This window comes from Recurvomyces mirabilis, assembly GCF_035927965.1.
Source record: "Recurvomyces mirabilis strain CCFEE 5264 chromosome Unknown scaffold_57, whole genome shotgun sequence".
NCBI classification, from domain to species: Eukaryota; Fungi; Ascomycota; class Dothideomycetes; order Mycosphaerellales; family Teratosphaeriaceae; genus Recurvomyces; species Recurvomyces mirabilis.
Window position 1 is genome coordinate 1 of NW_027041991.1, and position 27,722 is coordinate 27,722.

The 27,722-nt window shown below is 41.2% G+C and overlaps 4 protein-coding genes across 4 annotated transcripts; 2 read left to right on the forward strand and 2 right to left on the reverse strand.

The window, feature by feature from the left end:
- Positions 1 to 5,691: 5,691 nt before the first annotated feature.
- On the reverse strand, positions 5,692 to 6,188 carry LTS14_010908 (uncharacterized protein; the record flags this gene model as incomplete). The annotated part of the gene is made up of 2 exons (XM_064843584.1): positions 5,692 to 5,885; positions 5,999 to 6,188. 2 exons carry the CDS (start codon positions 6,186 to 6,188, stop codon positions 5,692 to 5,694), a joined length of 384 nt encoding a protein of 127 aa, XP_064688832.1.
- A 1,425-nt stretch (positions 6,189 to 7,613) lies between these two features.
- On the forward strand, positions 7,614 to 9,209 carry LTS14_010909 (uncharacterized protein; the record flags this gene model as incomplete). Its single annotated transcript, XM_064843585.1, has 6 exons — positions 7,614 to 7,682; positions 7,749 to 7,875; positions 7,929 to 8,002; positions 8,060 to 8,431; positions 8,516 to 8,575; positions 8,670 to 9,209. The coding sequence occupies 6 exons, from the start codon at positions 7,614 to 7,616 to the stop codon at positions 9,207 to 9,209; spliced, it is 1,242 nt and encodes a 413-aa protein (XP_064688833.1).
- A 15,201-nt stretch (positions 9,210 to 24,410) lies between these two features.
- LTS14_010910 (uncharacterized protein) lies at positions 24,411 to 25,532 on the reverse strand (the record flags this gene model as incomplete). The annotated part of the gene is made up of 2 exons (XM_064843586.1): positions 24,411 to 25,285; positions 25,505 to 25,532. 2 exons carry the CDS (start codon positions 25,530 to 25,532, stop codon positions 24,411 to 24,413), a joined length of 903 nt encoding a protein of 300 aa, XP_064688834.1.
- Positions 25,533 to 25,724: 192 nt separating this feature from the next.
- On the forward strand, positions 25,725 to 26,784 carry LTS14_010911 (uncharacterized protein; the record flags this gene model as incomplete). The annotated part of the gene is made up of 2 exons (XM_064843587.1): positions 25,725 to 25,882; positions 25,938 to 26,784. The coding sequence occupies 2 exons, from the start codon at positions 25,725 to 25,727 to the stop codon at positions 26,782 to 26,784; spliced, it is 1,005 nt and encodes a 334-aa protein (XP_064688835.1).
- Between the last annotated feature and the right edge of the window lie 938 nt (positions 26,785 to 27,722).

A 27,722-nucleotide genomic window follows, 5' to 3' on the forward strand; every position in this document is an offset into this window, starting at 1 on the left:
AAGTTACTAACCTACTAAAAGGTTAAACCCTAGAGTAGTTACTTACCTAACCTATCGCTTAGAACTTACTCGTCTAACGAGCTCTAACCTACTTATACTATAGGTATATAACAAATATCGTATCTAGCTATAGGTATAATATCTAAAACTATTATCTTATAGTACTATTATATTATTAGAGATAATAGTATTATTTTACTATCTACGTTAGGTAGAGATAAGCTATCGACGGCTATTAGCTCGTATCTACTATTTTTCTTTTTCTAGGTTATAATCTTATATTATTATATAAACTAAGCTAATATAAACGTTTTACTAGCTTTAGAGTTAATTATTACTATTATTTTATATTTTTTTATAATATATTTAGTAAATAGAACTATTAATAAAATCTATTAAATATTTATATTACTAAGTTCTTATAATTTATTTTTACTAATAAGCTCTCTTAAACCTTTATCTTTTAAGCTACTAAAAGCTTAAAGTCTTAAAGGTAGACTTTTTAATTAAAGGGTCTATTTTTAGACTATAATATAATCCTTTTTTTCTTAATACTTATTAATATTAGTTCTTTAGTTAATAGTAGTAGTTTACTAAGGACCTATTCTTTCTATACTAGTAGTAGTAGTATTCTATAAATTATTATATATAACTACTTATATAATATAGTCTTATATTATTAAATTATATTTTATTCTATAATAAGGTTATTCTACTAGTTTTCTTATATTATATAGATCTCGTCGAACTACTATATAAGTACTTTAATATAGTCTTATATATTTCTACTAATATAGATTCTATCTAGGGCGTAATATCCTTTAGATCTATTAAACTTACTTTCTATTAGAGGTATATCTCGTATATAGTAATATTCTCTATCGAGGTTAATCTAGTAGTAGTTCTAGAACTTTTTATATAGGTTATTAAGTAATAAGTTAAAGTTAGTTTAATATAGTTATTATTTCCTCTATACCTTTAGAAAAACCTCTTTATTTCGTTTAACTATAGTAAAAATTATTTATTTAATTAGTTCTAGTATATTAATACTAAAGTTAAGTATTTTGTTATTACTATTATTATAACTATTAGTATACTTATTATCTAATAACTTAGGCGTATTCTTATAACTATCCTTAGAGTCTAGTATAATAGAAGTTAGTATAAGGCTTTTCTAATTATATATTACGACTAGTTATCTTAATTCTTCTTTATTATCGGATTCCTTCTCTTAAGGTTATTATATTTCTCGTAGGGTTATATCCTCCTATCTAAGTAAAGGTAGAGACCTTCCTTAAGTATAAATACTATCGTCTCTATCCTACTATAGCTACCGTTATCGAACTAATACTAGTTTATATATAAGGGGCTAATACGTAGCGCTATTAGATCTCTATAATTCTATTAAATTAAACTATAACGAGGCCTACTTAGGAACTATCCTAAGTCTACCTTACTTAAGTAGTAAGTCGTATAGAAGTTATTATATACCTATAGTATAAGGGGTTAGAGCTCGTTAGACGAGTAAGTTCTAAGCGATAGGTTAGGTAAGTAACTACTTTAAGGTTTAACCTTTTAGTAGGTTAGTAATTTAAGTTAAATACGAACTACCTATATAAAAAATATCTATTCTATATATATATAGAAGACTCGTATAGTAGTTATAATTACCTACCGGGCTCCCGCATGTATATCGCAGCGAGCTTCGCAAGGTACTCGTCGTTAACCTACTTATGGTGCTCCTCCTAATACCTTGGCTTACTGATGGGATTGACCAGTGTCTCATCTCCTTAGAAGCTGCGAGCGAATTGACGATCTCGAAATACCTAATCCTCCAGCTCATGCTCGCGCTGGATGAAGTGGCCGTCGAGCAAGACTGCAGTGGTCAAGCTCTAAGCCATCTTTCGATCACTCAGCACCGAGTCGATGTTCGTCAGCTCTTCTACATACATCTAAAAAGCTAGCTCTCCGTCGTTGACAGTACCTTTACGCTGCTTGCCCTTGGTCTTCGTTTCAAGCTCTTGGCTGTCCTGGAGCTAGATCTGGATGATAGTGCTAAGGGTGATAGGATCGATATCCCTGAAAGTACCTTCCCACAATGCCATGATGGACCGATGGCGCTTGTGAGTGTGTCCTTTGAGCATTTAATGTGCAGTCGACACAGTAGCAGAAGAAGGGGTTGCAAGTACATCTTGTTGTCACAGCCGGGAACGAGGCAGAAGATGGGTAGCAAAGCTCACTGCAGGTACAAACGAGATCGAATAGCTTCAGGAGACTTGGGGTGGAGTTTGTGTCTCGGGACACGGGATCGTGCATTGACGACGGACTTCCAGAAAATCCTGATTTCCACTCTGTAGATCCAGAGGCTGAGCAGAAGTGGGTGTCGACGATCCGACTGTAGAGGAGTACACACTTGGGAAGAAATACTGCCTGTGTCCACGACGGAGGCTTCGACTGAACACGACATGATCTCGGCAAGCTTTGCTCGATCCGAGAATTTAATCTGTCCGCAGTATCACTACACCATGGTCTCATATGTCACCGGTTTATGAACTTAGACATACCCACGCCTAGGTCGTTCGTGCTCACCTTCGTCTATTACCAGAGCAGTGGCAAAAGCATCCAGAAAAGCGTCCATAGTACATTTAGTCGCAACTGTACCAGAGTACCTGTGCTCTTTGTTGGCGTCAATAATCTTTAGACGCCATTCAGTTCGGCAAGGTCGTTGTGTTAGACACATTCTTCTCCATGAGCCAGCACCAAGAGGTTGTCATTGTACCTCGCCGTCATTCAACGATATCGATTGAAAAGAGATGTTCGTCACTTGTAGATATACCAACTTCTGTCCGCTTGTCTGATTGTCCCTCAACGTGGCCGACGTGCAGTAAATCCGTTTGCGGTTACCTCGCGGGAAATAGCTCTGAGCTATGCTCTCATCATCGAAGTACAAAGGTAGACGGGAGAGGACCTTCTCTTTCGTTATCATAGGATTGGAAGTGGTAGATTTTCCGGGTGAAGTAGTGGGCAAAGGAGTGACAAATAGCCGGTATTGGATAGTCAATGATCCAGCAACGACTGAGCAAAACCACCTGCAAATGCGTTGAGCCATCAATATGTCATCGCTAGGGAGCTCGAGGAGAATCATTTCCAGAAGTTCTGAAGTGCTCGTGAGCCAAAGCCCAGCGTTGTGTTGAAGATACGACGTTGTTTCCACCGCTGAAGGTCCTGCTCCAGCTAGCCCTTCGAATCCTCCAGTAGATACTTTGTACGGTGCAGTAGAGCCATCCGCAATAGATTGCTCAAATATGTCGGTGTGGACAGCGTTTTGATGCCTTGTAAGATCAGCGAGTGTGTGCAAAGTGAGAGAGAGATCCTCGGACTGTCTCACAAGCTGAGCCTGATCTTCTTGTAGTCTTTAGACTCCCTCACCGATATCTCCGAGAGTATTACATGTTTCCCTTCCATCTGTATCCAAAACGTGCTTCTCCTCAGACATGCTTTCACAAGTAGCACTGTTTAGCATATTGAGACGTGTCAATAGAGGGTCTCAGAGGCGAGGGCTTCTGTGCAGTATACAACGCGCGACGAACGAGTTGACGCTGTGGATGTTACTGAAAGTACGATTGCCAACGCTGTACTCTTACGGGGCTCTCATGTTGATTCGTCGTGCGCTCCACCGGTCAGTCTGCAGGGTAACATTAGAGCTGGAGCAGGTCCATGGTCTTTCAATCGCTTTCATGCCAATGCTGCACCTGCATAATACGGATCTCTATTCAGAGGGCCTTGTTATTCACGACCTCGAGCTGGGATGTGCTAGATGCAAACTCAATGGATGACTTTCCGAGGATAATCGATTTTACACCTGATGGTGCTGAAGCCACGTGCATACATCCATGCAAGAGCAAAGATGGCCAGCGTTGCGCAAACATTGTGAATGACAAAGACAGAAAAGAGACAGCTGAGCTCGAATTGAAATACGGTTCCCTTCATGTGGGTGACGAGGCGCAATGGTGAAATCTGAAGAGATTTGCAGAACTCGGTTCCTGTAAGCGGGCGCGTAGCAGGAGGGCCATAAAGCTAGGCATACTGGACAAGATTGCCTCTCAATGGCTCGACGAGTTGTCTCACAGGTCGAGCAGATCTTCCTTCACGGTCAAGCACTCGCCTCCACCTTCACGTGAACGCTCCATACCGTATGTATCGAAATGGCCTAGGGATGACCTTCATCACATAGAACGTTCCGCATTAAGCCCGAAGGTATTCGAATCCGGGACTATATACATGGTCAGGCGAAATGAAGATCCTGGTTCCGTCAAGATCGGCATTACAAGAAAAGTTGCAGACGATCGGTTCGGCTATTTCTCCTCTTGTTGCGGATTTGAGCCGATGCCTCTGCGGCAGATCAGACATGTCCCATGCTTGAGGCGCGTGGAGCGTCTCGTTCATGCTGACATAGTCTCTCACAGAAGGGAATGTACGACGTGCGTTGATAGAGCAGATTGCGGTGCTTTGCATTCCGAGTGGTTCGAGATTGATGAAGACCTGGCCCTTGCTGTAATGGAGAAATGGACGAGGTGGATATTCACATGGGACCCATATGATAGTGAAGGACGATTCGAAAATATCTGCACACGATCTCACACAGATCTCAAAGGCTTCGATCGGAAGCTGGCGAGTGAACAGATCACTCTCGGGTTCAACGCACAGGACGTGCGAGATGATGCATTAGTCTGCTTGTTTTCTAGCATGAGCATTGCAACGAAGCTTGTGCAATAGGGTATGTGCTTGGTGCATAATCATGAGTGCTGACATATGGATATTCTCTCTTAAAGGTTTCAGTGCTGTTATGAAGCTCCTATAAGTTTCCCCAAATATATTCCACAACACATGAGTGAATGAAGTCGCTTATGTAACCGTTCGACTAGACTCAAGTTACATTACCATTCCCCGATCATAGTCTTTTCAACATGCGCACCGGGGACCCGCATACTAGCTATCTGGTCGTTCTGGCCTGCAAGATAGCAAGATGTCCATCTGGTCGAATCTGCATCATACTCTCCAGGTAAGATCTCGGTATAGCCCGATCTCATGTATGCAGTTCGATGCTCGACGCATCGTTGCCGCAGCTGGCGAGGATGTGGTCAAGGTGTACGACAAAGCGGACGGGAGACAATGGGATTGTGGCGCTGGTATCACAGCAGTAGAGACCGATTCCAAACCCTCGATAGTGGAGAGAGTGAGGATCAAGGACGGATATATGGTTGAGGGTAGACGCGATGGTGTTGTTGGAGTGTAGAGCTGTTGAGATGGATTGGGTATGTACATGTAGGATCGATGCAGCGTTTCGCGAGGCGCTTGTGGAGCTGTGGCAGGTGTACTTGTTCGATCGTTGTACGCAAGAGCTGTCTGGCCAAGCAGTTCCACTCATGGATCTAAGCATCCTAATGCCCTGAGCGCGTGACATTGGAGCTGGGACATAATTTTGTGACTAAGGACTCGAGAAGAGGAAACGAAGCATGACCGCACCAGATATACCTGAGCTCCGTCCATCGGGTGAATCGATTCTGTCACTGACTTGCAGGGGAGCATCATATCTGCTCAGCATCTGTAACTATGTACCTATGAGATCTTTTCTTCTCCAAGATCAGTCTAACACCTGCAGGCCGTCTACAGTACATTATTGTTGCCTTATTAGCCACACTTGGCTTTGAAAGAGGCGAAATTCTCGTTTGCGTAGTCACCGTTGTTGCCAAATAGGGTGGAGTCCTCATCATCCATGCATTGAGAGTCGGAGTATGTGAGGACTTTGCACTTCGTAGCATCACCTTGGTGTCCGGTGAGCGTTACACAGGCCCCTTCACCAACAGTTTTGCAGGCACTGGTGCCTGGGAAAGCTCAGTCAGTAAAGTCGTTCGTCAGATCATGTATCAAGCGCGAGTCTCTCGTGTCTTGGAGGAAGGAGAAAGATTGTGATGAGACACCGCACTCGGGTACTCACCTGAACCGCTTGCTTGCACAGTCCCGAGGTTCGCTCCGGTACACCCTGTCACCCCACCGCCTGGGTTTTGCCCCTGGAACGCTGCATAGAACACTGAATTGGTGGCGTCCGCCTCGGGAAAGGCGGCTGGAGCTGCGTATGCAGTAATAGTGAAGGCCAGAGCCAGGAGCAGCTGGCTGGAGAAGTGCATCTTGAGGATTTCTTGAAAGCTTGAAGCGAGTGAAGATCCTGTTATGATGAAGGCGTGAAATGTGACAGAGGCAAGAGTGTTACCAGAGCGAGGGCGGAGCTCTCATACCCCAAGAGGTCCCATGCTCATCAATAACCTGGTCTCTGCGCCCTCGGGATCAGCATGAATCATCTTTCAGCTGGTCCTTGAGGCTTTGAACCAAGCCTCCACGTCTTTCCCTTTCGCTCCTTCTTTGCAGTAGTCCTTCACTTTGGTCGGGGCACGAATCCTTCGCGTCGGCCAACACAGCTGTGCATCATGCATTGTGGGCCCATATGACGCTTAGTCCAGTCGTCAAAGATGGACTGCAGCATGACCGGGTCCAAGGTCACAGCCAGAGGGGAGGTGGTGCTACAGCCGCTCGCCATGGTCATTGACTGCTCCATTGCGGTCACTGATGTGGGATTAATTCTTGTCCATGCAGTTGTGCTGCAGAGCTTGCCCTGTGTCGTACAGCGGATCCATGCACGGGGACGTAATTCCTAACATTCCTGTGCAGCCGTTCCGATATTATTCTGGGTCAATCGTGTTCGGCACGCACACAGAGACTGACTGTGTCAGCCCCAGAGTACGGAGATGCAGACTCGAATGCGGAAGTCGGTTAGTGGATGCTACAGCAGCTTGAGTGAAGTCTACGATGAGCTTGTTGGTCACCTAGATACATTAGCTTCAACATTGATCACGCGCTGTGGAATTTGCTGAAGTTTCTTACAGTCTTGTGCAAAAGTATCGGACACTGATGCACATCTAAAGCACCTCGAATGACATTGATCGGACTGGAAATTATCGTTGTCGGGGTATGTTTGAGTCACTAGCCAGTGAACTTCGATACCTTGAGGGAACTTCTAGCATGAAGCTTTATTACTTGGGTATGTATCAGGGTGGAAAAGAGACCGAATATCGAGATTCCTGATTCCCCGTGTTCAAGGTCACTTTTGCACAAGACTGTTAGGTCCACACCTTACATACAACCCCTCCACTTGGGAGCCAACTTGGAAGCGAAGGATTCGAAGGTCATAGACCATCACCAGATGTAGCATTGGTTTGCTTCTAGGATGCAGAGAGCGCTGGACCTGTACTTTTGGCCAATTTGTCACGACGGAGTCCAGGTTGATCTTCTTCAGTAAGTAGCAGGGCTCCATTCAATTTAGTAGGAGATCGGGCCATCTGGCATCAACTTGGAGTACTGGTGCCTAGTTTTATGGACCCAACCTGTGACCTGCCTGTTCGAGCATGCCTCTCGCAGCGCACCACCGCATCATTGCAACTAAGTGTCTAGTGTGTCTGCTGCCCACTCCAGCATTGGACCAAACGCTTTAACGCAACCTTTGCACCGCCATCCAGGAGCAAAAACGCAACAGACCAAGAAGCGAGACAGAGGATAGCATGGCAGCTTCGCAGGGTTGTGCGCCCATCACCGTCCACGGTCGCCAATTCAAGCAGGGCGACGCCCGCGTAAGAACCTGACCTCGAGGACATGCTCCTTCTCAAAAGAATCGCGAGACTAACCCCATGAATCAGTTCGTCGTGCGCGGCGTCGTCTATCAAGTGGCGGATAAAGACGATCCCACCGCCGACGATTGTCTGTCAGGCCTACAAGAGGATATCAAGCTCTTCATCGAGCTGGGACTGAACACCATTTATGTTTGTTCGTGGGCTATTCTTTGCCGATGAGGACGTGAAAGCTTACAGCGATGCCAGATACGATCGATCCAAACAAAGCACACGGCCGCGCTATGAAGTTGTTAGAAGACGCAGGTATTTACGTTGTCGCCGTATGTATTCCACCGACCAGCGGCCTGACTCTGCAGGGTAAGGACTGAACATTGTAGGGCATAACAACAACCAAATACTCCATTAATCGCTTGTCGCCTCTGTCCTCATATAAATCCGAGCATCTGCAGTACTGGTTCAGCGTCATCGACACCATGGCGCTGTTCAACAACACGCTAGGTCTCTTCAACGGCAATTCTGTCATCAACAGCAACCAGAACAAAAACGGCAAGTCAACTCTTACCGGCGCCTCTGCACCTGTTCTCAAGGCAGTGGCGAGAGATCTGAAACGCTATATGGCGCTCAAGCATAGCAAGACTGGTCTGAGAGTCCTTCCGCTTGGGTATGCTGCGAGCATGATGCCGGAGAATTTCACGATCTTGCGATACCTAGCTTCAGGCTCGGAGGCTGAACGACTGGACTTTTGGGCAGTATGTCTAATTCAATACTTGCAACCTGCGCCGCCAGTTTAGCGCGTTGGCACATTGGCACCGCTGACAGAACGACTCATACAGTGCTGTAATTATTCCTGGATATCGCCGTCCTCTCTCAAGACTTCAGAATACGGAGCGATGGTACGTGGACGGTGGCCCCATAACCCAAATCAAATTCGCTAGGCACTGCCAATACCCTTGTGTGGGTAGAGTACTGGCTAATACATCCCGACAGATCGAACAGTACGGTCGGGGAGATGTCCCAAACATTCCAATTTTCTTCTCGGAATATGGTTGCCGGCGTCAGGGCCAGGCCCGACCGTTCGACGATACCACGGCGATCTACTCTCCGCCCATGCTTTCTCGCTTCTCCGGCGGCTGCGTGTACGAATTCTTCCAGTCAGTCAATGAATATGGACTTGTTGAATTCTGTTCGTCCGAACATGTTGCCACCGAGGCGGACCAGGCCCTCCGCCGCGCAGCCGAAGAACGGCGAAAAGATGTCGTCGAGACTCGTTCGAGAGCTGGTGGCGAGATCATGGTGTACCGAGATTTTGTGAACTTGAGGGAGAGGCTGGCGGCAGCCGCGCAGGATGTCGCTGCTGCTCCCGCTGTAGCGGAAGTAGGTGAGCTGGGCATTACGTCAATTGCCGGAGCGTCTGGTCCTCCCACAGCCCACACGGCCTGGCCTTGGGAGCCGGAGCACGCCGAGCCGAAAAGCTGCGTCGACTGGGCTGCTGTCGAGGAGTCCGTGGGCGGTCTGGCGGATGGTTAGAAGATCTACATCAATGAATCTGAGCGCACGGCAACCACTGGTGCATCATCCGAGCACCTATCTATGGCATATGGTTATGTTCTCTCATGCAGCTGCTGGCCACCGCACTTGATGTGCATACCGCAAGAGTTCAGTGGGAAGATTTTACAAACATGCTCTCGCTCCATCTATCTCGCAACGCTCTACCGTCTCATTCGCAGACCCGTGACATTGCAATGTCGCCTAGCAACGCAAACGAGCGCCTAAGGCTCACGCCGCTTTGACTTGCTCGCACGAAGCCTAGTCTTTTGAAGGCAATCTGGCAGCTGTGCTCACGCTTGCATGCCTGCTGCTGGTGCTCGCTAATTGTGGAAGCTGGAGCACATCGAGCCAGAACGAAGTATAGAAAAGGCTGTCATTGAGCGGCGGCGACGCAGTGCTGCTGATACGCAGCAAGCTGCCGTCATCAGCTATACCTATATTCTCGAATACAATGAAGTAGGATTGAAGTAGTGTAGTCTCGCGCTTGTGTCGAACTAACGGGTAACAGCCACTAGCTTTCGCAAGGCTGAGTAGGTACTTGGTTGGTGTAGTTTACAAGAAGGCCGACTAGCCTGATGACTGTGACAGGTATCGGTGGACCTCAGCTGTGCCGCAATTAGGCATTGCTAGGACGGTGGCGAGAGCTATTATCGATACAAAAACCTGCAGGTACGGAGTCGTTGGAACATGCTTGATGATTGAGGATGATAGCAGCGCCGAGCCCAGCCCAGCTGGAAGTCATGCTCATAGTGGGAACATCTGGCGGTTTGGATTGAGAAGCAGTTGTCATCAGGCACCACTCACAAAGTCAAGATCGGAAAGCACTAGCATTCGCCAGCATGTACTCCCACAAGCGTGAACGCAGGAGCATCCAATTCGAAGAGAGCCTGATCACTTCACACAGACAAGGAAGGGTAGCTAGTCCCGCTACTACTTTAGTCGCTCGCTAGACAAGGCGCCAAAACAGGCCGAGGTGGGCTGACGAACAGGATGCAGGATCAAGGATATGAGCTAATAATCAGGCGAGCTGCTAGAGGGAGCATGGTCCGAAAGCATGCAAATGTACTGCACTAGAGCATGTGACGACGCTATCGCGCGATTGATTTGCAAGGACTTATAAGACGACTCCGTTATAATAAAAGACAGGCTTTGAACCCGTTAGAGATCATATGAAACGTAGAGCAGTAGGTAATTGTAAGTTCTCAATCTGCTCGCAAACACCAGTCACGCCTTCTAGTATGCTATGGCGGTATCAGTGGACGTGCCGCGATGGGATATCCCGGCATCACCTATGGATCCCAGGCCACGGACGAGTTTGAGGGCCTGTGGAAGTAGATTGATTCCCATTGCAAATCGACCAGAATCCATTATTACCGAGATCTATTGACCTGTTCCAGATCGAAGACGAGTCGAAAGCTGCTGAAAGTATTCGGGCGAAAGATATAATCCCAACTGTATCTGCTCACAGTGCTTGACCAGTCTCGACAGGCTTGGCCACAATGCCCTCAAGTTAATTTCAAAATCTGAGTCATGCCAGAATTTGGATGGCCTCCTGTTCAGAGCCGGTCTGAAACTTCCATATCACATCGGTCTTGACAGCGAGATCCCACCATAGCAGTTCCAATTCCTGATATGCCTGTTCCAGCTGTCTTCGCAGCTCTTGTATTCGACTGACACTTTCCCGCCCGACTTCTCGTGGTCCATCGCCAGAAGCAATGCTGCTGTTGTTGTCCATCTGCTTATGAGCAGTCTTTGCAGTAGGATGCAGGCCGACCTGCACGGCAGTCCTGAATGGTTCGTGGTACGCTGATTCCTTGGTATCTCCTGAATGGCATTACCTATATTGATACGCAACTGATCGAACCACCACTGCCTTGGCAAGTTGCTTGTGTGTAAGGAGCAGGTACGGTACTTCCAAGAACAGAGCCAATGTATGGGGCGTATACAATGATTGGACTGAGATCGAGGTCTCAGCCGCTGCCCCAACCCTTCGTGTCACTCTTATTATCGGAGAACTCTTTAGAGAAGTGATTTGTGCCACCTACAAGTGTCAGGTAGCTTACGCAAAGTAATACATCCCTTGGGACGGGACTATGTTAGGGATATTAACTTAGGATGTGTTACGAGCAGCAATCTATGACGGAATATAAGTCCCATCGGATGCAGATATGTGCAGAAGATCCGTCGGTAAGTTGTACGCATGCTATAGCGCGTAGAGTACTTCAAGGTTGAGGCCGTCTAGAAGTGTTCATTCCCTTTCCGCTAGAAATGTAGTGTACCTGTGCTTCTGGCTCGCGAAGTGGCATGCAATAGCCATGCACTTTCCAGGCAGGTCTAGCAACTCGTTGCAGATTCATTACAGCACACAGCTCAAGAAGCATCGTCCAAAGGAAAAGGTGCTTCGCAGAAGGCTGTAGATTAAGGCCAAGATGTGGGGCGTCTTTCCTTCGCAGGCTATTGTATTGCATCATCAGACCAATCCCGAGACCTAGAAGGTAATAATCTAGCTAGGCTATAACGTCGTTCTTTCGACATATATATTATAAAAACAGCAATCATTTTAAGACAAGACCAATAAGAAGAGAGGTCTAGCCGCTATATGCTAGGCCAATTTGCTAGTACTAATCTAGCTAAACTAAATTATACGCATCGCTGTCTTATAGACGCTAATAAAGGCGTTCGTAGATATTGTTATAATAGCTAAGTAGGCCTAAAGCTCCTCTCGTTACCTTAACGCCTAGTTATCTCGTTAATCTTATAATAATTCCTATTATCTAATTAAGTTAATACTTAAGCGCCTCCTCTCTTTTATTACTCTTATCTTCTCTCTTCTTACTCTTCTCCTCTCTTCTCTTACTTTCCTCCTCTCTTTACTTACTCCCCTTCTTCTATTAATCTATCTACCGCTTAATAGTACCTTCTTTTCTTATACTTTCTACTACCTACTACTTTATTTACTTTAATAGTCTATCTAGCTAAGCCTTATACTCGCCCGTTAATACTACGTACGGTAGTATACTCTAGGCCGCTATAGTAAGAGGGTATAGCGAGATCGTAAAGCTACTACTCGATATAGGCGCCGATATTAACGCTAAGGGAGTTAATAGTAGTAGCGTACTTTATATAGTAATAGTAAGAGGGTATAGCGAGATCGTAAAGCTACTAAGTTAAGAACGCTAACGCTAGGAGCGATTTTAAGTTATCTCTAATAAGGAAGCTATTCGTATTTAATCGTAAATTAGAGTATAATATATATTTAAGAATCTATCTTTCTTAAAGTATATAATAATACCCTCTAGTAAACTATTATTATAGCTCTACTAGCTCTTAATATTTTATCGATAGTAGAAGTCGTTTTAGATAGGATTTATCTTATAGATAGATACTCTATAAAGGGCGAGCCCTTAGACTAAGTACTAGCGTACTAGTACTAGCGGCTACTCCTACGGTAGTCGCTCTCCTTCTTCTTTTACGCGGACTTAGACTAGATTTCTACTCTCTTATCGAACTTACTAAATACTACGTAAGCTTCTATATATACGTTACTCCCTTATAATATTAAGTTCGATCTTTTATAGACTAAGATAGGCTATCCGCCGGATTTTCTCTAGATTTAGGCGTTACGCCGTCGGCTAGCGATAATATAAGCTAAAAGACTATAAATAAGAAGCTATAACTCGCTTTAAAGAGTATATACGTACGCTAGTAATAAATAGAAGTAAAGTAGGTAAGGACTTAGTCTATACTTAAGAAGGTAGAGGCTAAGATAAAGTAAAGAAGCCTCTTTATTAAATAAAGAGGAGATACTTTAGCGAATACCCTTCTATAACTAATTAAAGCGCTTTCTACGTTCTTTTAGCTAGTTTATAATAAAGAACTAACGAGTTCTAAAAAGTAGAAACTAGTATATTAAAATAGTAGAGTAGATACTTTTTATAACTATCTACTTAGGCTTAAGAGCTTCTACCGCGTACGCTCTATAGTAAAACCTACGCTATCTAGTAATTACTACTAGAATATTATATATAATACGCTTCCTTTTTATAAATAATTTTAAATACGCTACTTTTAGGAAATAGGTAGCTCTATAAGAGATAGAAACCCTAAGGCTTTCTTTATATAGCTTAAAAAAGTCTTTATAGATAGTAACGAAACGTCTAAGACTTTAGAATAGTTAACTACCCTTAAGTACGCCTTAGGCTAGCTATAGTACGAATACTAGCTAAAATTTAATAAACTCCTTAGTTCTAGTAAAAAAGGTAGAAAAATAGTATAAAGATTAGATATTTATAGAATACCTTTTCAAATCTAGTCTAACTCTATATAGCGTCTATACTAAGAATATCGGACTACTACGCTTTTACTAAAGAAGTCGAAAGAATAATAATAATTATAGAAGAGATAGACTAGTTTAAAGCTATAAATAAAAAGTAGAATAAAGAAATAGAGGCTCTAGTATAAAGATAACGGTTACTATATATTCTTATAGGCCTACTATTATAACGAGGTTAGACGCGGATAGTAATATAGTTATAGCTCCGACCTATAGTGGAGGTAACTATATAAAAGCTACTAGAGACTAGAAAAATATAGGTAGTAAGTAAAGAATAAAGTAGGTAGATAGAGCTAAAGGAAAGAGACGCTAAAAGAAAAAACTCTATTTCCGTTACGGAGCCTCTAGATACTATATTAGTGAGTATCCCTATACCTCTACGCTAAGGCCTACTACTACGGTTAACGCCCTTAATACCCTACCTCTACTAGAGGCCGATAAGGAACTATTAGACTCTACTAGCTTATACTTAAGAAAAGACTAACTCTTACGCGAAGTTAGAACGAGGGAGTAAATTAGGCGTTAGTAACGGAGTAGTAAAGAACTAAGGAGATTATAAATAGAAACCTCGTATATACTAATATAATCCTTTAATAATCCTTTAGAACCTTTACTCTTATTAATAAAGAGTACTAATACTATACTATAATTAACGGAGACCTAGCTAAAGGTCTTAGTCTTACGTACGTTAGTAATAAGAGCTATATAATTAATAGCGTATTAAAAACTATACATAACTTAAATATAAAAGAAGTAGTCGCCTTTCGAATAGAACTAGCTAGGTTTAGCTAAATTATATATATATATATATATAGTTCTAGAACTAGTATTATATACCTATAGTATAAGGGGGTAAGAGCTCGTTAGATAAGTAAGTTCTAAGCGATAGGTTAGGTAAGAGACTACTCTAAGGTTTAACCTTTTAGTAGGTTAGTAACTTAGATTTAATACGAACTACCTATATAGGAAACGTTTATTCTATATATATAGAAGATTCGTATCTCGACTAATCCGACTAATTATAGCGTAGTTAGTTTAGTTAGTCGTATCTAATTTAACTAATCGAAGGAGTATTAGTCGTATTAGTAATAGGAGCGGAAGCCTCCGCTCCTATCTTTCTATCTACTCGCTTACCCTACTAATTATCGTAATAGTATCTATAATACTATCCCCTTCTATACTAGTTCCGTTCTTAGAACCTTAAGTAATAGAGGTCCGCTATCTTAGTAGTTCTATAAGCTCCGTTATACCTTTAATATCTTCTACTTAATACTAGACCTAACTTTCCTTAGAGGTCGCGACTAGTACTAAAATAGCTCCTTACTCTAGTTATTAAAATACGAAGGTAAAGCTAAGCGATCTAAAACTAAAGTATATAATTAGTACGAAATCGAAGCGTTATTCTAACTATATACGAAAAGTATTACGAATATATAATATATAATATAGGTATAAGAGAACGAGGACTAGTTATTTTAGCCTTAAGAAGAAAGTACGCGGAAGTACGCGCTTTAAGAATACGTAACTAACTAGAGACGCTAGGCTTCGGCTAGATACGTAACTTACTAATATACTAACCGACCGGTCGGCTAGTTAGATAGATAGTTAAGTATACGAGCTTCCTATATATATAGAAGGGCGCTTTCTTATATAGGTAGTTCTTATTTAACCTAAGTTATAAACCTACCGAAAGGTTAAACCTTAGAGTAGTTACTTACCCGACCTATTGCTTAGAACTTACTTATCTAACGAGCTCTAACCCTCTTATACCGTAGGTATATAATATTTTAAATACCCTTATAGTAGATAAGTACCCTAAGTAAATAAATAGCTCCTAATAATAAAAGAGATATTAGTATAGCTTCGACTACTCGAGCTAGTACCTCTACTAATAAGGATAGGACTAGAACGGCTAAGTACTCCGCTAAACCGGACTTCTTCTATAGAGATCGTAATAAGCTCGACGACTAGTTAAACTAGATTATACTATATTTCTCCCTTAAAGGTATTACGAGCGAATAACGACGCTACTATATTATAGTATCCTACCTTCGAGGCGAAGCTTAGAACTAGATACGTCCTAAGTTAACTATAGTCCTACTTAAGAATAGAGACCTCGACGGGATCTTTACTAACTTCTTAGAGTTTACTAAGTAGGTTAAGAAAATCTATAGACTTAGTAATAATTAGTAAGTCGCTATCTAGAATATCTAATAAGTTACGTAAAGGGCCTCTATATCCTAGTATACTACTAAAGTTAAAGAAGTTTCTACTTATACTAGATAGAACGGTACTATATTATGGTCTATATACTATTAAGGACTTAAGGATAACGTTAAGGATAAGCTTATAAGATATAAAGAACGCTAAGATACTTTAGAATACTTATAGGAGGCTATAATTAAGGTAGACGATATACTCTACAAATAATATATAGAAAAACGTAATACTAATTTAGACCGTAGACGAACTAGCTATACTCTCTACGGCTAGACTAGAGAATAGTAACGTTACGACCCTAACGCTATAGAACTTAACGCTACTTAACGTAAGTTTAGAGGAGGTAAGAATAATAGAGTAGGAGCTAAGGGTAAGAACTACGCCTAGGGTAAGAAGTAAGGACTAAAGTACTATTTATATAGGAAGAAAGGATACTACGTACGAGACTACTATAGCTATAAGGTATAACTATAGTAGAACTATAGAGCGGATCTTAAGGAGGTTAACGCTATAAAGATTAACGTTATAGAACGATATAATCTATTTACCGAATATATTTAGAAAGCTATTAACGTTATTTAGTTAGAAATATACGTTAGTAAGGAATTAGCTAATAGTAACGCTATATAATAAACGAAATCTAAAATTACTAATATTATAAGCTTAATAAGGAAGCGATACTCTAATTATAAGGACGGAATTATTAAATAGGAGAATAAGTTCCTCGAACTACTCGAAATAGTCTCTACGGACGATATCTACGTTATCTACGATACGATAATAAGAATCGGAGAAAGCGTTAGAAAGGACCTAGATAACGAATATAAATAACTATACTAGATAGGATATTATAGCGACTTCTATATAACTTACTACTCGAGTAAGGTAAACTTAGGATAGTTCCTAAGTAAGCCTCGTCGAGAGTTTAATTCGACGGAATTATAGAGATCTAATAGTATTACGTATTAGCCCTCTATATTCGGACTAGTACTAGTACTAGTTCGATAGCGGTAACTATAGTAGGATAGAGACGATAGTATTTATACCTAAAGAAGGTCTCTACCTCTACTTAGGTAAGAGGATATAACTCTATAAGAGAGATAATAACCTTAAAAGAAGGAATCTAACGATAAAGAAGAATTAAGATAACTAGTTATAATATACGATTAGAGAAGCTTTACGCTAACCTCTATTATACTAGACTCTAAGGATAGTTATAAGGATACGCCCGAGTTATTAGACTACGAATATACTAACGACGATAACGATAGCGATAATAAATTACTTAACTTTAGTATTAATATACTAGAACTAATTAGACGAATAATTCTTATAATAGTTAGATAATACTAGGAAGTCTTCCTAAAGGTATAAGGAAAACGACGACTATATCGAAATAACTTCGACTTACTACTTAATAACCTATAGAGGGAAATTTAGGACTACCGATAAGTTAACCTCGACGGAGGATACTACTACGTACGAGATATACCCCTAATAGGTAGTAAGTTCGATAGATCTAGAGGATATTACGCCCTAGATAGGATCTATATTAGTAAGAATATACGAGACTACGTTAAGATACTTATATAGCGATTCGACGAGATCTATATAATATAAGAGAACTAATAAAACGACTTTATTATAGAATAAGAGATAATCTAGTAGTATAAAGCTACGTTACGTAAGTAGATATATATAACAACTTATAGGTCCCTACTACTACTAGTATAGAAAGGATAAGTCTTTAGTAAACTATTACTATTAATTAGAGGACTAGTATCGATAAATATCGAAAGACGAAGAATTATATTATAGGTAAAGGATAGACCCCTTAATTAGGAAGTTTACCTTAAAAACTCTAAGCTTCTAGTAGCTCGAGAGATAAAAGACTAGAAGAGCCCGTTAGTAAGAATAGATTATAGGAGCTTAATAATATAAATATTTAATAAACTTTAGTAATAGTCCTACGTACTAAATATATTATATAAGAGTACGAAATAATAGTAATAATCGACTCTAGAGCTAGCGGAACGTTTATATTAGCCTAATTTATATAACGATATAGGATCGTAACCTAAAGAAAGAAAGATAGTAGGTACGAGCTAATAGCTATCGATAGCTTATCCCTACCTAACGTAGATAGTAAAACGATATTACTATCCCTAATAATATAATAGTACTACGAGATAATAGTCCTAGATATCGTATCTATAGCTAGATACGATATCGTTTTAGGTACGCCTTAGTTAGAACGTTATAACCTATATATAGAGTAGAAAACGAGAGTACTTATATTTAAGCGATACGTATACGTTATTAATATCGGGCCTATATACTAGTAGAGTTTAGTAGTAGATAAGGAACGATAGTATATATATATAGCTAGTTAATAACTAAAATAGGAGCTACGTAGTAGCCTAAGCTTAATAGATACTAGAATAGATCTACTAAATTAATAAGTTAGAGCGAAGTAGGATAAAGACGTACCTTTAGAAATCTCTAAGAAGTTTATATAATAGAAACGCCTCTTTTAAAAAGAGATAGAGCTCGTAGCCTTATTTATATATAGACTATAGAACTATAAAATACTAATCTAGCCTAGTAAGGAACTACTATAGAGACTACTTTATATATTATTATAATAAGAGCTAGAAGAGTAGCGAAGCTAAATAGATAAAACTCTATTCTAGGAATAGATTAAGAAATTCTAATCGCCTACTACTTTACTCTTAATACTTATTTTAAAGAAAGAAGGAAAACTACGTATAGTTATTAACTATAGATAACTAAACTTAATAATAGTTAAGAACTAATATCTACTACTAAATATTAAAGAAATAAAGAACTAACTTATAGGTTCTATATAGTATTTAAAGATCGACCTATAGGACGCCTTCTACGTAGTATATATAGTACCTAGAGAAGAATAGAAAATAGCCTTTAGAATATACTTTAGACTATACTAATTTTAAGTTATACTAATAGGCCTAATAAATACGCTAATAATATACTAAGAGGTTATTAATAACGCTCTACGCGACGTCCTTAATATTATAGTAATCGCCTATATAGACGATATACTTATCTTTATAAATAGTTCTTAAGAACTATACGCTAGATACGTTAGTAAAGTACTCGAACGCCTTAGTAAGTTAGGCTTTAAAACTATACCTAAGAAGTATAAGTTCTTTTATAAAAAGGTCGACTTTTTAGGCTTTATTATTAGAGTTAATAGTATTTATATAGATCTAGAGAAGATTAAGTTAATTATAAAATAGCCTACTCTAATAATAGTCTAGGACGTTAAATATTTCTCGGACTAGCTAACTATAACTAGAAATTTATTAAAGACTACTTAAGAATTACTATACTCTTAACTAACTTAACGAAGAAGAATATTTAATAGAACTAGACGAAGATATAGAAGTAAGCCTTCTAAAGACTAAAGGAAGTTAGTATATCTATACTAATACTTACTATATTTAATCTAGAACAAAATATTATAATAGAAATTAATACCTCTAACTTTACTATTAGTACTTACCTTATATAGGAGTATAATAAAAACTAATATCTAATTATATACTTTTTAAGAAAGATAACGTTAGTAAAATAAAACTATAAGATCTATAATAAAGAACTACTTATAATTATTATAGTATTATAATACTAAAGAATATATTATAAAGGAGCTATAGAACTAATTATCTACTTAGATTATAAGAATCTATAATTCTTTATAATTACTAAAAATCTTTTAAGATAATAATATTAATAGTTAGAGCTACTTAGATAATATAAGTTTAATATTATTTATACTCTAGAAAAAGATAATAGGCGCGCTAATACGTTAAGTAGACGAAGCGACTATATAAAGAGTAACGAGCCTAAACTAAAGTAGATACTAAAGGTTAATAAGAACGGAAGCCTTAGTATAAAGATCTAAAAGTTTAATATAACTCTTTAAGTTCTATAGAATAATAACGAAGAATTTCTAGTTAAATATAGTAAGTATAAGGTACTACTACTTAAAAAGAACAACTATCTATAAGATTACTATAATAGAAAAGACTATAGTTACTTAAGTATTACTTAAATAATAGAATATATTTAATAGAACTTTACCTTTTTAGATATAAGACGAAAGGTCTTAGAATATATTAAGAAGTATATTAGTTATAATAAGAATAAGTCTTCGCGCTATATAAAGTATAGTAACCTATAATTCTAGTAACTACTTAAAAAGCTATAAGAAGAAGTTATAATAAACTTTAAAATAGATCTTTTTAAGTTACCTAACCTAATAATAGAAGTATACTACGACGGTATCCTAGTTATAGTTAATAGGCTAACTAAGTATATATACTTTATTCTTTATAGTAAGACGATTACGGCCCTATAGTTAGGCTACCTTATACTCGATCGCCTTATATACTACTATAGGATACTAAAGGTTTTATTACTAATAAAGATACTAAGTTTATATCGAACTACTAGAAAATACTTATTACTATAATAGGACTTAAATATAGGCTATTTATAGTATTCTATCTAGAAATAGACGATTAAACTAAGAAAATAAACTAAAATCTTAAGCTATACCTTAGATACTATATAAGTCTAGTCTAAAATAACTAGGTAGAAAAGCTACTAATAGCCTAGGTTATACTTAATAATAATACCTCTAAGACTATTAGCGAATCGCTATTCTAAGCTACTATAGTAAGGACCCGAACCTATTTATAGAACTACGCGAAGGACTAGTATCTAAAAAAGCTTTAGTTAAAGCCTCTATACTAAGGGACGTCTATAGTAAACTATAATAAAATATTACTAAATCTTAGTAAATACTTATAAGAATAAGATTTAAAGCCTTAAAAACGGTACCTTAGCTAAGAATAGGAAATAAGGTATACGTTCTAATAAAGAACCTAAAAACTAAAAAAGGAATAAAGAAATTAGATTATATAAAGGTCGGACTATTTCTAATCTTTAAAAAAAAAGGCGAACTTAACTACTAACTTAAACTACCTAGAGATACTAGAGTATACTCTATATTCTACGTTTCTCTCCTTAAACTAGCGTACCTAGATACTACGCTTTAAATAATATTCTACTATAAATCCTAAAAAAACTAGGAATAGAAAGTAAAAGAAATTTTAAAGAAAAGAGATTAGAAATACTTAGTTAAATAGAAAGGATACCTTAATAAAGATAGTATATAGGAACCTAAAACTTACCTTAAGAACTACTAGAAACTTCTTTAGAGATTCTACTAGTATTAGCTAATAGCGTAGCTATAATATTATTCTAGAAGTTATTAGATAACTTCTAAAGCCTAGCCTATTCGCTAGAACTTATTTTAAAGATACTATAAACTAGCTAAGGTAATACCTCTACCTTAATACTCTTTTCTAATAATAGAAGTAATAACGCCTTAATATTATTAGCGACCTCTAGATTATTAAGCTCTTTACTAACCGTATCGTCTATTTAATTCTTAGTAAGCTAAAGCTACTTACGTACCTAAACCTTCTTTTATCGCCTCGTAGTAAGCTACTATAATAAAGAAATCTCTTCTTCTTTAAGCTACTCTAACTCTCTCTATAGCTTATTCTATATCTTACGAAGCCTAATCTACTAAGGAGCGGTTAAGGTTATATTATAGTTAGTATAACCTTTTTATATATACTTAGAATAGCGCTTCGATTTCGCGCTAATTATATACTTTAGTTTTAGATTATCTAGCTTTACCTTCGTATTTCGATAACTAGAGTAAGGAGCTATTTTAGTACTAGTCGTAACCTTTAATAAGAGTTAGATCTAGTATTAAGTAGAAGATATTAGAGGTATAATAAAGCTTATAGAATTACTAAAATAGCGGATCTCTATTACTTAAGGTTCCGAGGACGGAACTAGTATAGAAGGGGATAGTATTATAAATACTATTACGATAATTAGTAGGGTAAGCAAGTAGATAGGAAGATAGGAGCGGAGGCTTCCGCTCCTATAGCTAATATAACTAATACTCCTTTAATTAGCCGGATTAGACTACTAACTAAACTAACTACGCTATAATTAGTTAGATTAGTTAAGATACAAATCTCCTATATATATAGAATAGATGTTTCTTATATAGGTGGTTTGTATTTAACCTAAATTACTAACCTACTAAAAGGTTAAACCTTAGAGTAGTCTATTACCTAACCTATTACTTAGAACTTACTCGTCTAACGAGCTCTAAACCCTCTTATACTGTAGGTATATAATACGAGCTCTAACCCTCTTATACTATAGGTATATAATCCTAGCTAACTAGTCGGTTAGTATATCGGTCGGTTATATATCTAACTAAAGTCTAGCAACTCTAGTTAGTTATATATTCTTAAAGCGCGTACTTCCGCGCTCTTTCTCTTTAAGGCTAAAACAACTAGTCCTTATTCTCTTATTTCTATATTTAATATTATATACTTATAATACTAATTCTAGTACTAATAAAGCCTCTAATAGGCTACTAGAGAAAGATCTTAAGCTCTTATATAGTCTATTCTTTCCTAAAGAGAATTAGTAATAGCTAAATTATATAAGTTATTATTCTAATATTAAGATATATATAGATATATAGCTAGTAAAACTTACTCTATAACTTTCTAATTAGGTAAGGCGAGATAAAATCTATAAGCACTTATTTATAGTATAACTTATAATAAGTATAACTCACGTGTAAGCTACTCCGACTAATAGTAAGCTAACACCCCTAGGCGTAGGAAAACCAAGTCGGCGACCGGAATTCGGTATCGGCGCAATTCGGTAGATCCCCGCAGCACCACGCGACAAACCCTGAATCGTTAGGTGCTTCCGAGTCGCCGAACACAAGATCGGCGACAATACGCCACCCTCGACGACTAGGCTAATGGGAATGGAGCTACCGTACTACGCTTCCTATATTCCAGATGATAGTTAAACACCACGTCAATGTAAATGGCTTCTCCGTATAGTTTCACGCCTTTCCTACGACCATTATCCTATGTCAGAATCGAAACTTCAAGAGCACATGCCACTACGCCGCTCCGCCTTACAATGTCCTCGTAGGTCGTGCCACTCACTCTGGTCATGCACAAACATAGTATTAACATTGGTCTAAGGTCTTCGTATCCCAACTACGAACTCTGTCAAGAATTACCTGACAACGGACCTCCGCGTCGATAAGCTAATCGAACTTCAGCTGATTCTTCTTACCTTTGTCACCGGCATTCAGGACGTCATTAGCTTCCCTGACTTCCATTGCTTCGACTCGAATCAGACCGGGAACTCGGTAGTACTAGCTATTGGCGCTGCGAGACTAGGCAATAAGGATCTATTTAGTCTGCCCAACATCGCAACGAGCCTAGGATGTTTCGTCGCCAGTGCTCTTTTGACCGGTCAGATTGCCAACTACGTCGGGCCTCGCCGTAGATACTGGCTACTCTTTAGCCACTTCCTACAAACGGTTATGGCCTTTGGCGCGGCAGCGATCCAAATCTGGAACGATAACCAGGGCTTCGATACTGCAGCTTTAGGAAGCGTAGCCCTACTCGCCTTCTCGTCTGGCGCTCAAGTCGCGTCAATGCGGCCGATGAAGATACCTGAAATTACTACGGCAATGGCAACGGCAGCATGGGTTGATCTTTTGATCGACCCGGGACTTATAGCGTTACAGAACCGCCCAAGGGATCGACGAGCGGCGTTTTTGATCGTATTAATAGCGGGAAGCTTTGTTGGTGCTTTCATCTACAAAATCGTGGGCTCGGGCCACACTCTGCTTGTGTGCGGTGCTGGGAAAGGTCTCGTCACCGTCACATTATTTCTCAACTCGGGTAAGGCTACCCGGCCAATAGCTTTTAGCAATGGTGTTTAGCGCCTTGATCTACAGTGTCACCAGCGCAGCGCACGTGTAAACCGTATAGCTTCACACAAGATGCTCCTACTAGTATGCCGCGGTCAGAGACAGTCAAGCTCCTCCAATTCCACGCAATCGGTACTCACACCACGTGAAGCTGGCACGATGTGGCGCTGCTGCGCCATCAGGACATTCATCAATATACTTAGTTAGCATGAGTTGATGCCAAAGAGAACGCATCCTCGGGCTTTGCGCTTCTCGCGATGCTTAATTCGATCGTTGACTGCCTCTCGACATGCCCATCAGATCACGCCACGTTCTGCCTGCTTTGCTCGCCATCTGCTGAATATACTACTTGCTCTGGGTATTAGCATCTCCTTGGTCATTGATTGCAGTGCAAAAGCCTGTGGTCTTTTATCAGTCTGTCGATGCTCAAGATCGGAGCTAAATATAGTGTAATTAGAAGCTATATACATTCACGGCCTTTGTACACTGGCCGATTGCGTAGAAATCTTAGAAGTGATCATAAGCTGGTCAAGGTAGACGAAGGGATTGAGTGCTGCAATTCGCAAGAGGTAGAGAGTCAAGCGACATAGGGAGTGTATCTTGCACAGCAGATGTTTCGAAGATTTTCTACCTCTTCACTGTCTTGGTAGGGCTGCAGATGTAAAGTTTCTGCTCTGTCAAGATCACAACACGACTACGATACCGATTCTGGTCACGCGATTGATAGTGCTATCCATCTTTATATTTTGGCGAATGCAACCCTCTCAGGCACCGATGAGATCTTGAAGCCATCTACTGCTGTTGCCGGAAGACGTCCACCTCTAACGTTTACGTGCATTGATTGCCGCAGTAGTTTGGGCTCGGATAGTGTATCGTCCCTCTCCGCTCGCCACCGCACGAAATCCTGTTTCTTGGTACCAGTTTTGACGTGCTTGTTCGATGCCATCTGCTCCCCTACGGTTGTATAAGATATAGGGATTGACAGAACTTTGCCATCGATCATGCGATCCTTGGGCGGATAGTCGTGGCCGGTATACAGTCTGTAGTCCGGAGGAAAGGCGAGCAACTTTTGCATGGAATCGTAAAGTTCGGTCGCGCAACCGCCTGGAAAGTCGCACCGTGCGGAGCCCACGTCAGGATTGAACATTGAGTCTCCAGTAAATATGTTGTGGCCTATGATGTAGCCGACGTGATCGGGTGTGTGGCCTGGGAGGTGGACGACGCGAGCTTCGAGCGCGCCAATGAAGAAGGAGCTGTCGTCGGTGAAGGTCTGGTCGAAAGTATTCTGCAGCTCCGACTGTGGTATCTTGTAGATATCTGCCATAGTCTGCTGGACTTGATTGATGCGTTGGCCGATTCCAACCAAGGGAGCTTTCTGGCCACGTTGTATCAAGCTCTCCTGGATGTACCTCGAGGCGGACAGGTGGTCGGCGTGAGCATGTGTCTCCAGTATCCATTGAACTTGATAACCCTGCGTTTGAATCACTTCGAGTAGTCCATCGGCTGACTCGGACCCGATGACTCCTGTCTCCTTGTTGTAGTCCAATACAGAGTCGATTACGGCGGCGTGATGAGTCTGCTGGTCGCCGATGATGTACTGCCAAGTGCCGGTGACTGGCTCATGTAGGGTGTAAATTTGTGGCTCCAGTGAGAGTGTGGATAAGGTGGTTGTCATCTTTAGTGCTCTTCCTTAACAGCCTTGTGGATTTGCCGTACTTGTGTTCAAATTGGAGAATACACAGCTATATGTATACTCGTCAATCGCCACTTGCTTTATCATGCGCCGTCTCCACTCTCCAATATGAGGCTACATTAATGATTACTGTCTCTCACATCCGTGGTTCAGGTCGCCGAATCCCATGTCGGCGACCTCGGGGTCTTGAGATCGGCGGTGTGGCAACATCACCGCAGATCCGGCTTTCTGAGCTGTTGTGCCCGTGTACACAATCGCACATATGTGTTGTAATCCCTTCGCCTTGTGCTTCGACTATTCAAAAGTCACAGCTTGAAAATTGGTCATATTCTTTCCTTTTTGGCTCGATTAATTGACAACATGTTGCTTGAAGACGCAGAACAGATCATTACGGGCGCGCTTTTCGGTGCTGCATTGACGACCTCTGGTGTATTCCTTCCCTCGATCATTCTCGAGCAATTCGATCTAAAGAACTTCTACATGCTGCAAGTCTTCGCAACAGCTGTAGGCTCAAGCGCGTATGCAACCCAACCAAACGTCATTCGAGTGAGAAATCGCTGACTGTTCGCGTAGACTGGTTATGCTCGCACTCGAAAAACTTGGATTCGTACAGCGTCCCGTAAAGCCCAACGCACCACTAGGCTCTCGATGGACATATGGAAGTAATCTCGTTGGTGGGGCGATGGTCGGTACCGGCATGGCTTTGACGGGAGCGTGTCTGGGCACAGTGCTTGTACAGTTGGCTCAAGGCATCCCGTCTGCTAGACCAACAGCATTGGGAGCCTTACTAGGCGGAATGGCCTACTGCCATGTCTCGCCCAAGATTCTACCGCGTTTACGACCACAAGCCACAGACATCGTCAAGCGGACAATTCCACAAGCTGGAATCCACGAAGGGATCGTATACGCTATACTTGGTATCATGACCGCTGGACTACTGCTGACGTCGCAAATCTGGCTCCCTGCTACGGGCCCATGGTCTAGCGTCGGCGGGCTGGCTATTGGCGGCTCACAAGCGGTATCACTCCTGCTGACCTCGGCGCCTCTGGGCGTATCAACAGCATATGAGGACGCTGGGCGTTATATTCTACAGACCTTTCACATCGATAGGAATCCGAAACCAAGCAAGATACCGAAGGCTATAGTGATTGCTGCTGCCATAAGTGCAAGCAGTGTTGCCTTGGGTAAAGCAGCAGTCGGCGACAACTTTTCCCATGCGCAACCACACATCTCAGTCTGGCAAGCGCTGATTGGAGGCTTCATCATGGTGTTTGGAGCGCGACTGGGAGGTGGATGTACTTCCGGCCATGGTCTCTCCGGCGTAAGCGCGCTGTCCATGTCAAGTCTCGTGACTCTGGCGGGAATATTTGGTGCCGGAATTCTTGTTCGCTTGCTCATGCAAGCGACATTGAGAATGTGAAGGAGTCCAACTCCCGCTAGAACCTCTTGTATGTAATAGATCTAGAGGTCCATGAGCCTTGGGTTGCATATTGCTCCCCTGCTTGGATCGAAGCCAACCAACACTATAAGGCTGTGCTCGGCTGTTCTGAGAGTAGCCCTAATGTTTGCAAATTATGACGGCTTGACAGAAGGCTTATCTTCTCAGCAATTTCTACATTTCGTCATGATCAGTGGTATCACACTACTCTGTCGCTTCTACTGGCCTAGAGCAAGCAACTCCGGTCAAGGCCCTTGTGGAGACTAGTTTTGAAGCCCGAGACGGCAGTAAACAGCATGCTGCATACGATCCCGCTTTCTTCGGGCCGTCGCCACTCTGGCTTGGCGGACACTGCGACGAACGGAATGACATAGCTTCATACTCACAACCACACTCCTATTCCTCTAGGCTCGATGAAACCACTCCCTCCTCCACCCGTTTTCCGATCATGTACACTTCCACATCGCCTCTACCGTCCAGCGTCAGACCGAGTAGCCTAGCTTGCCTCGAGTGCCGCCATAAGCATCTCAGGTGTAGCGGACACCAGCCAATATGCTTTCGATGTGCACGACAGCAGCTCCAATGTCGGTACGCTCCTAGCCGCCGAGGCCGAACCCGCCGAGCACATGCTTCTCAGTCCGATAGTGAACACATCAAAGACTCTGGAGTGGAACCACTCGTCGCATCTTCTATTCTGGATGCCGATTCTCGCTTATTGGTCACATCTCACCCAGGACCTGTGCTAGGCACACCGGCCTCGAACTCGCCTGCTTCTCAGTCTACTTCCGACCAAATTTATCTGCCTTCTGAGTACCGCGCAGTCGATCATCTTTCTGCGTACTACAAGCACTTCCACCCGCTCCACCCGTTCCTGTTGCCGGAAAGCCATGCCGGTGTAATTTCCTATTGTTCTGGGCTCA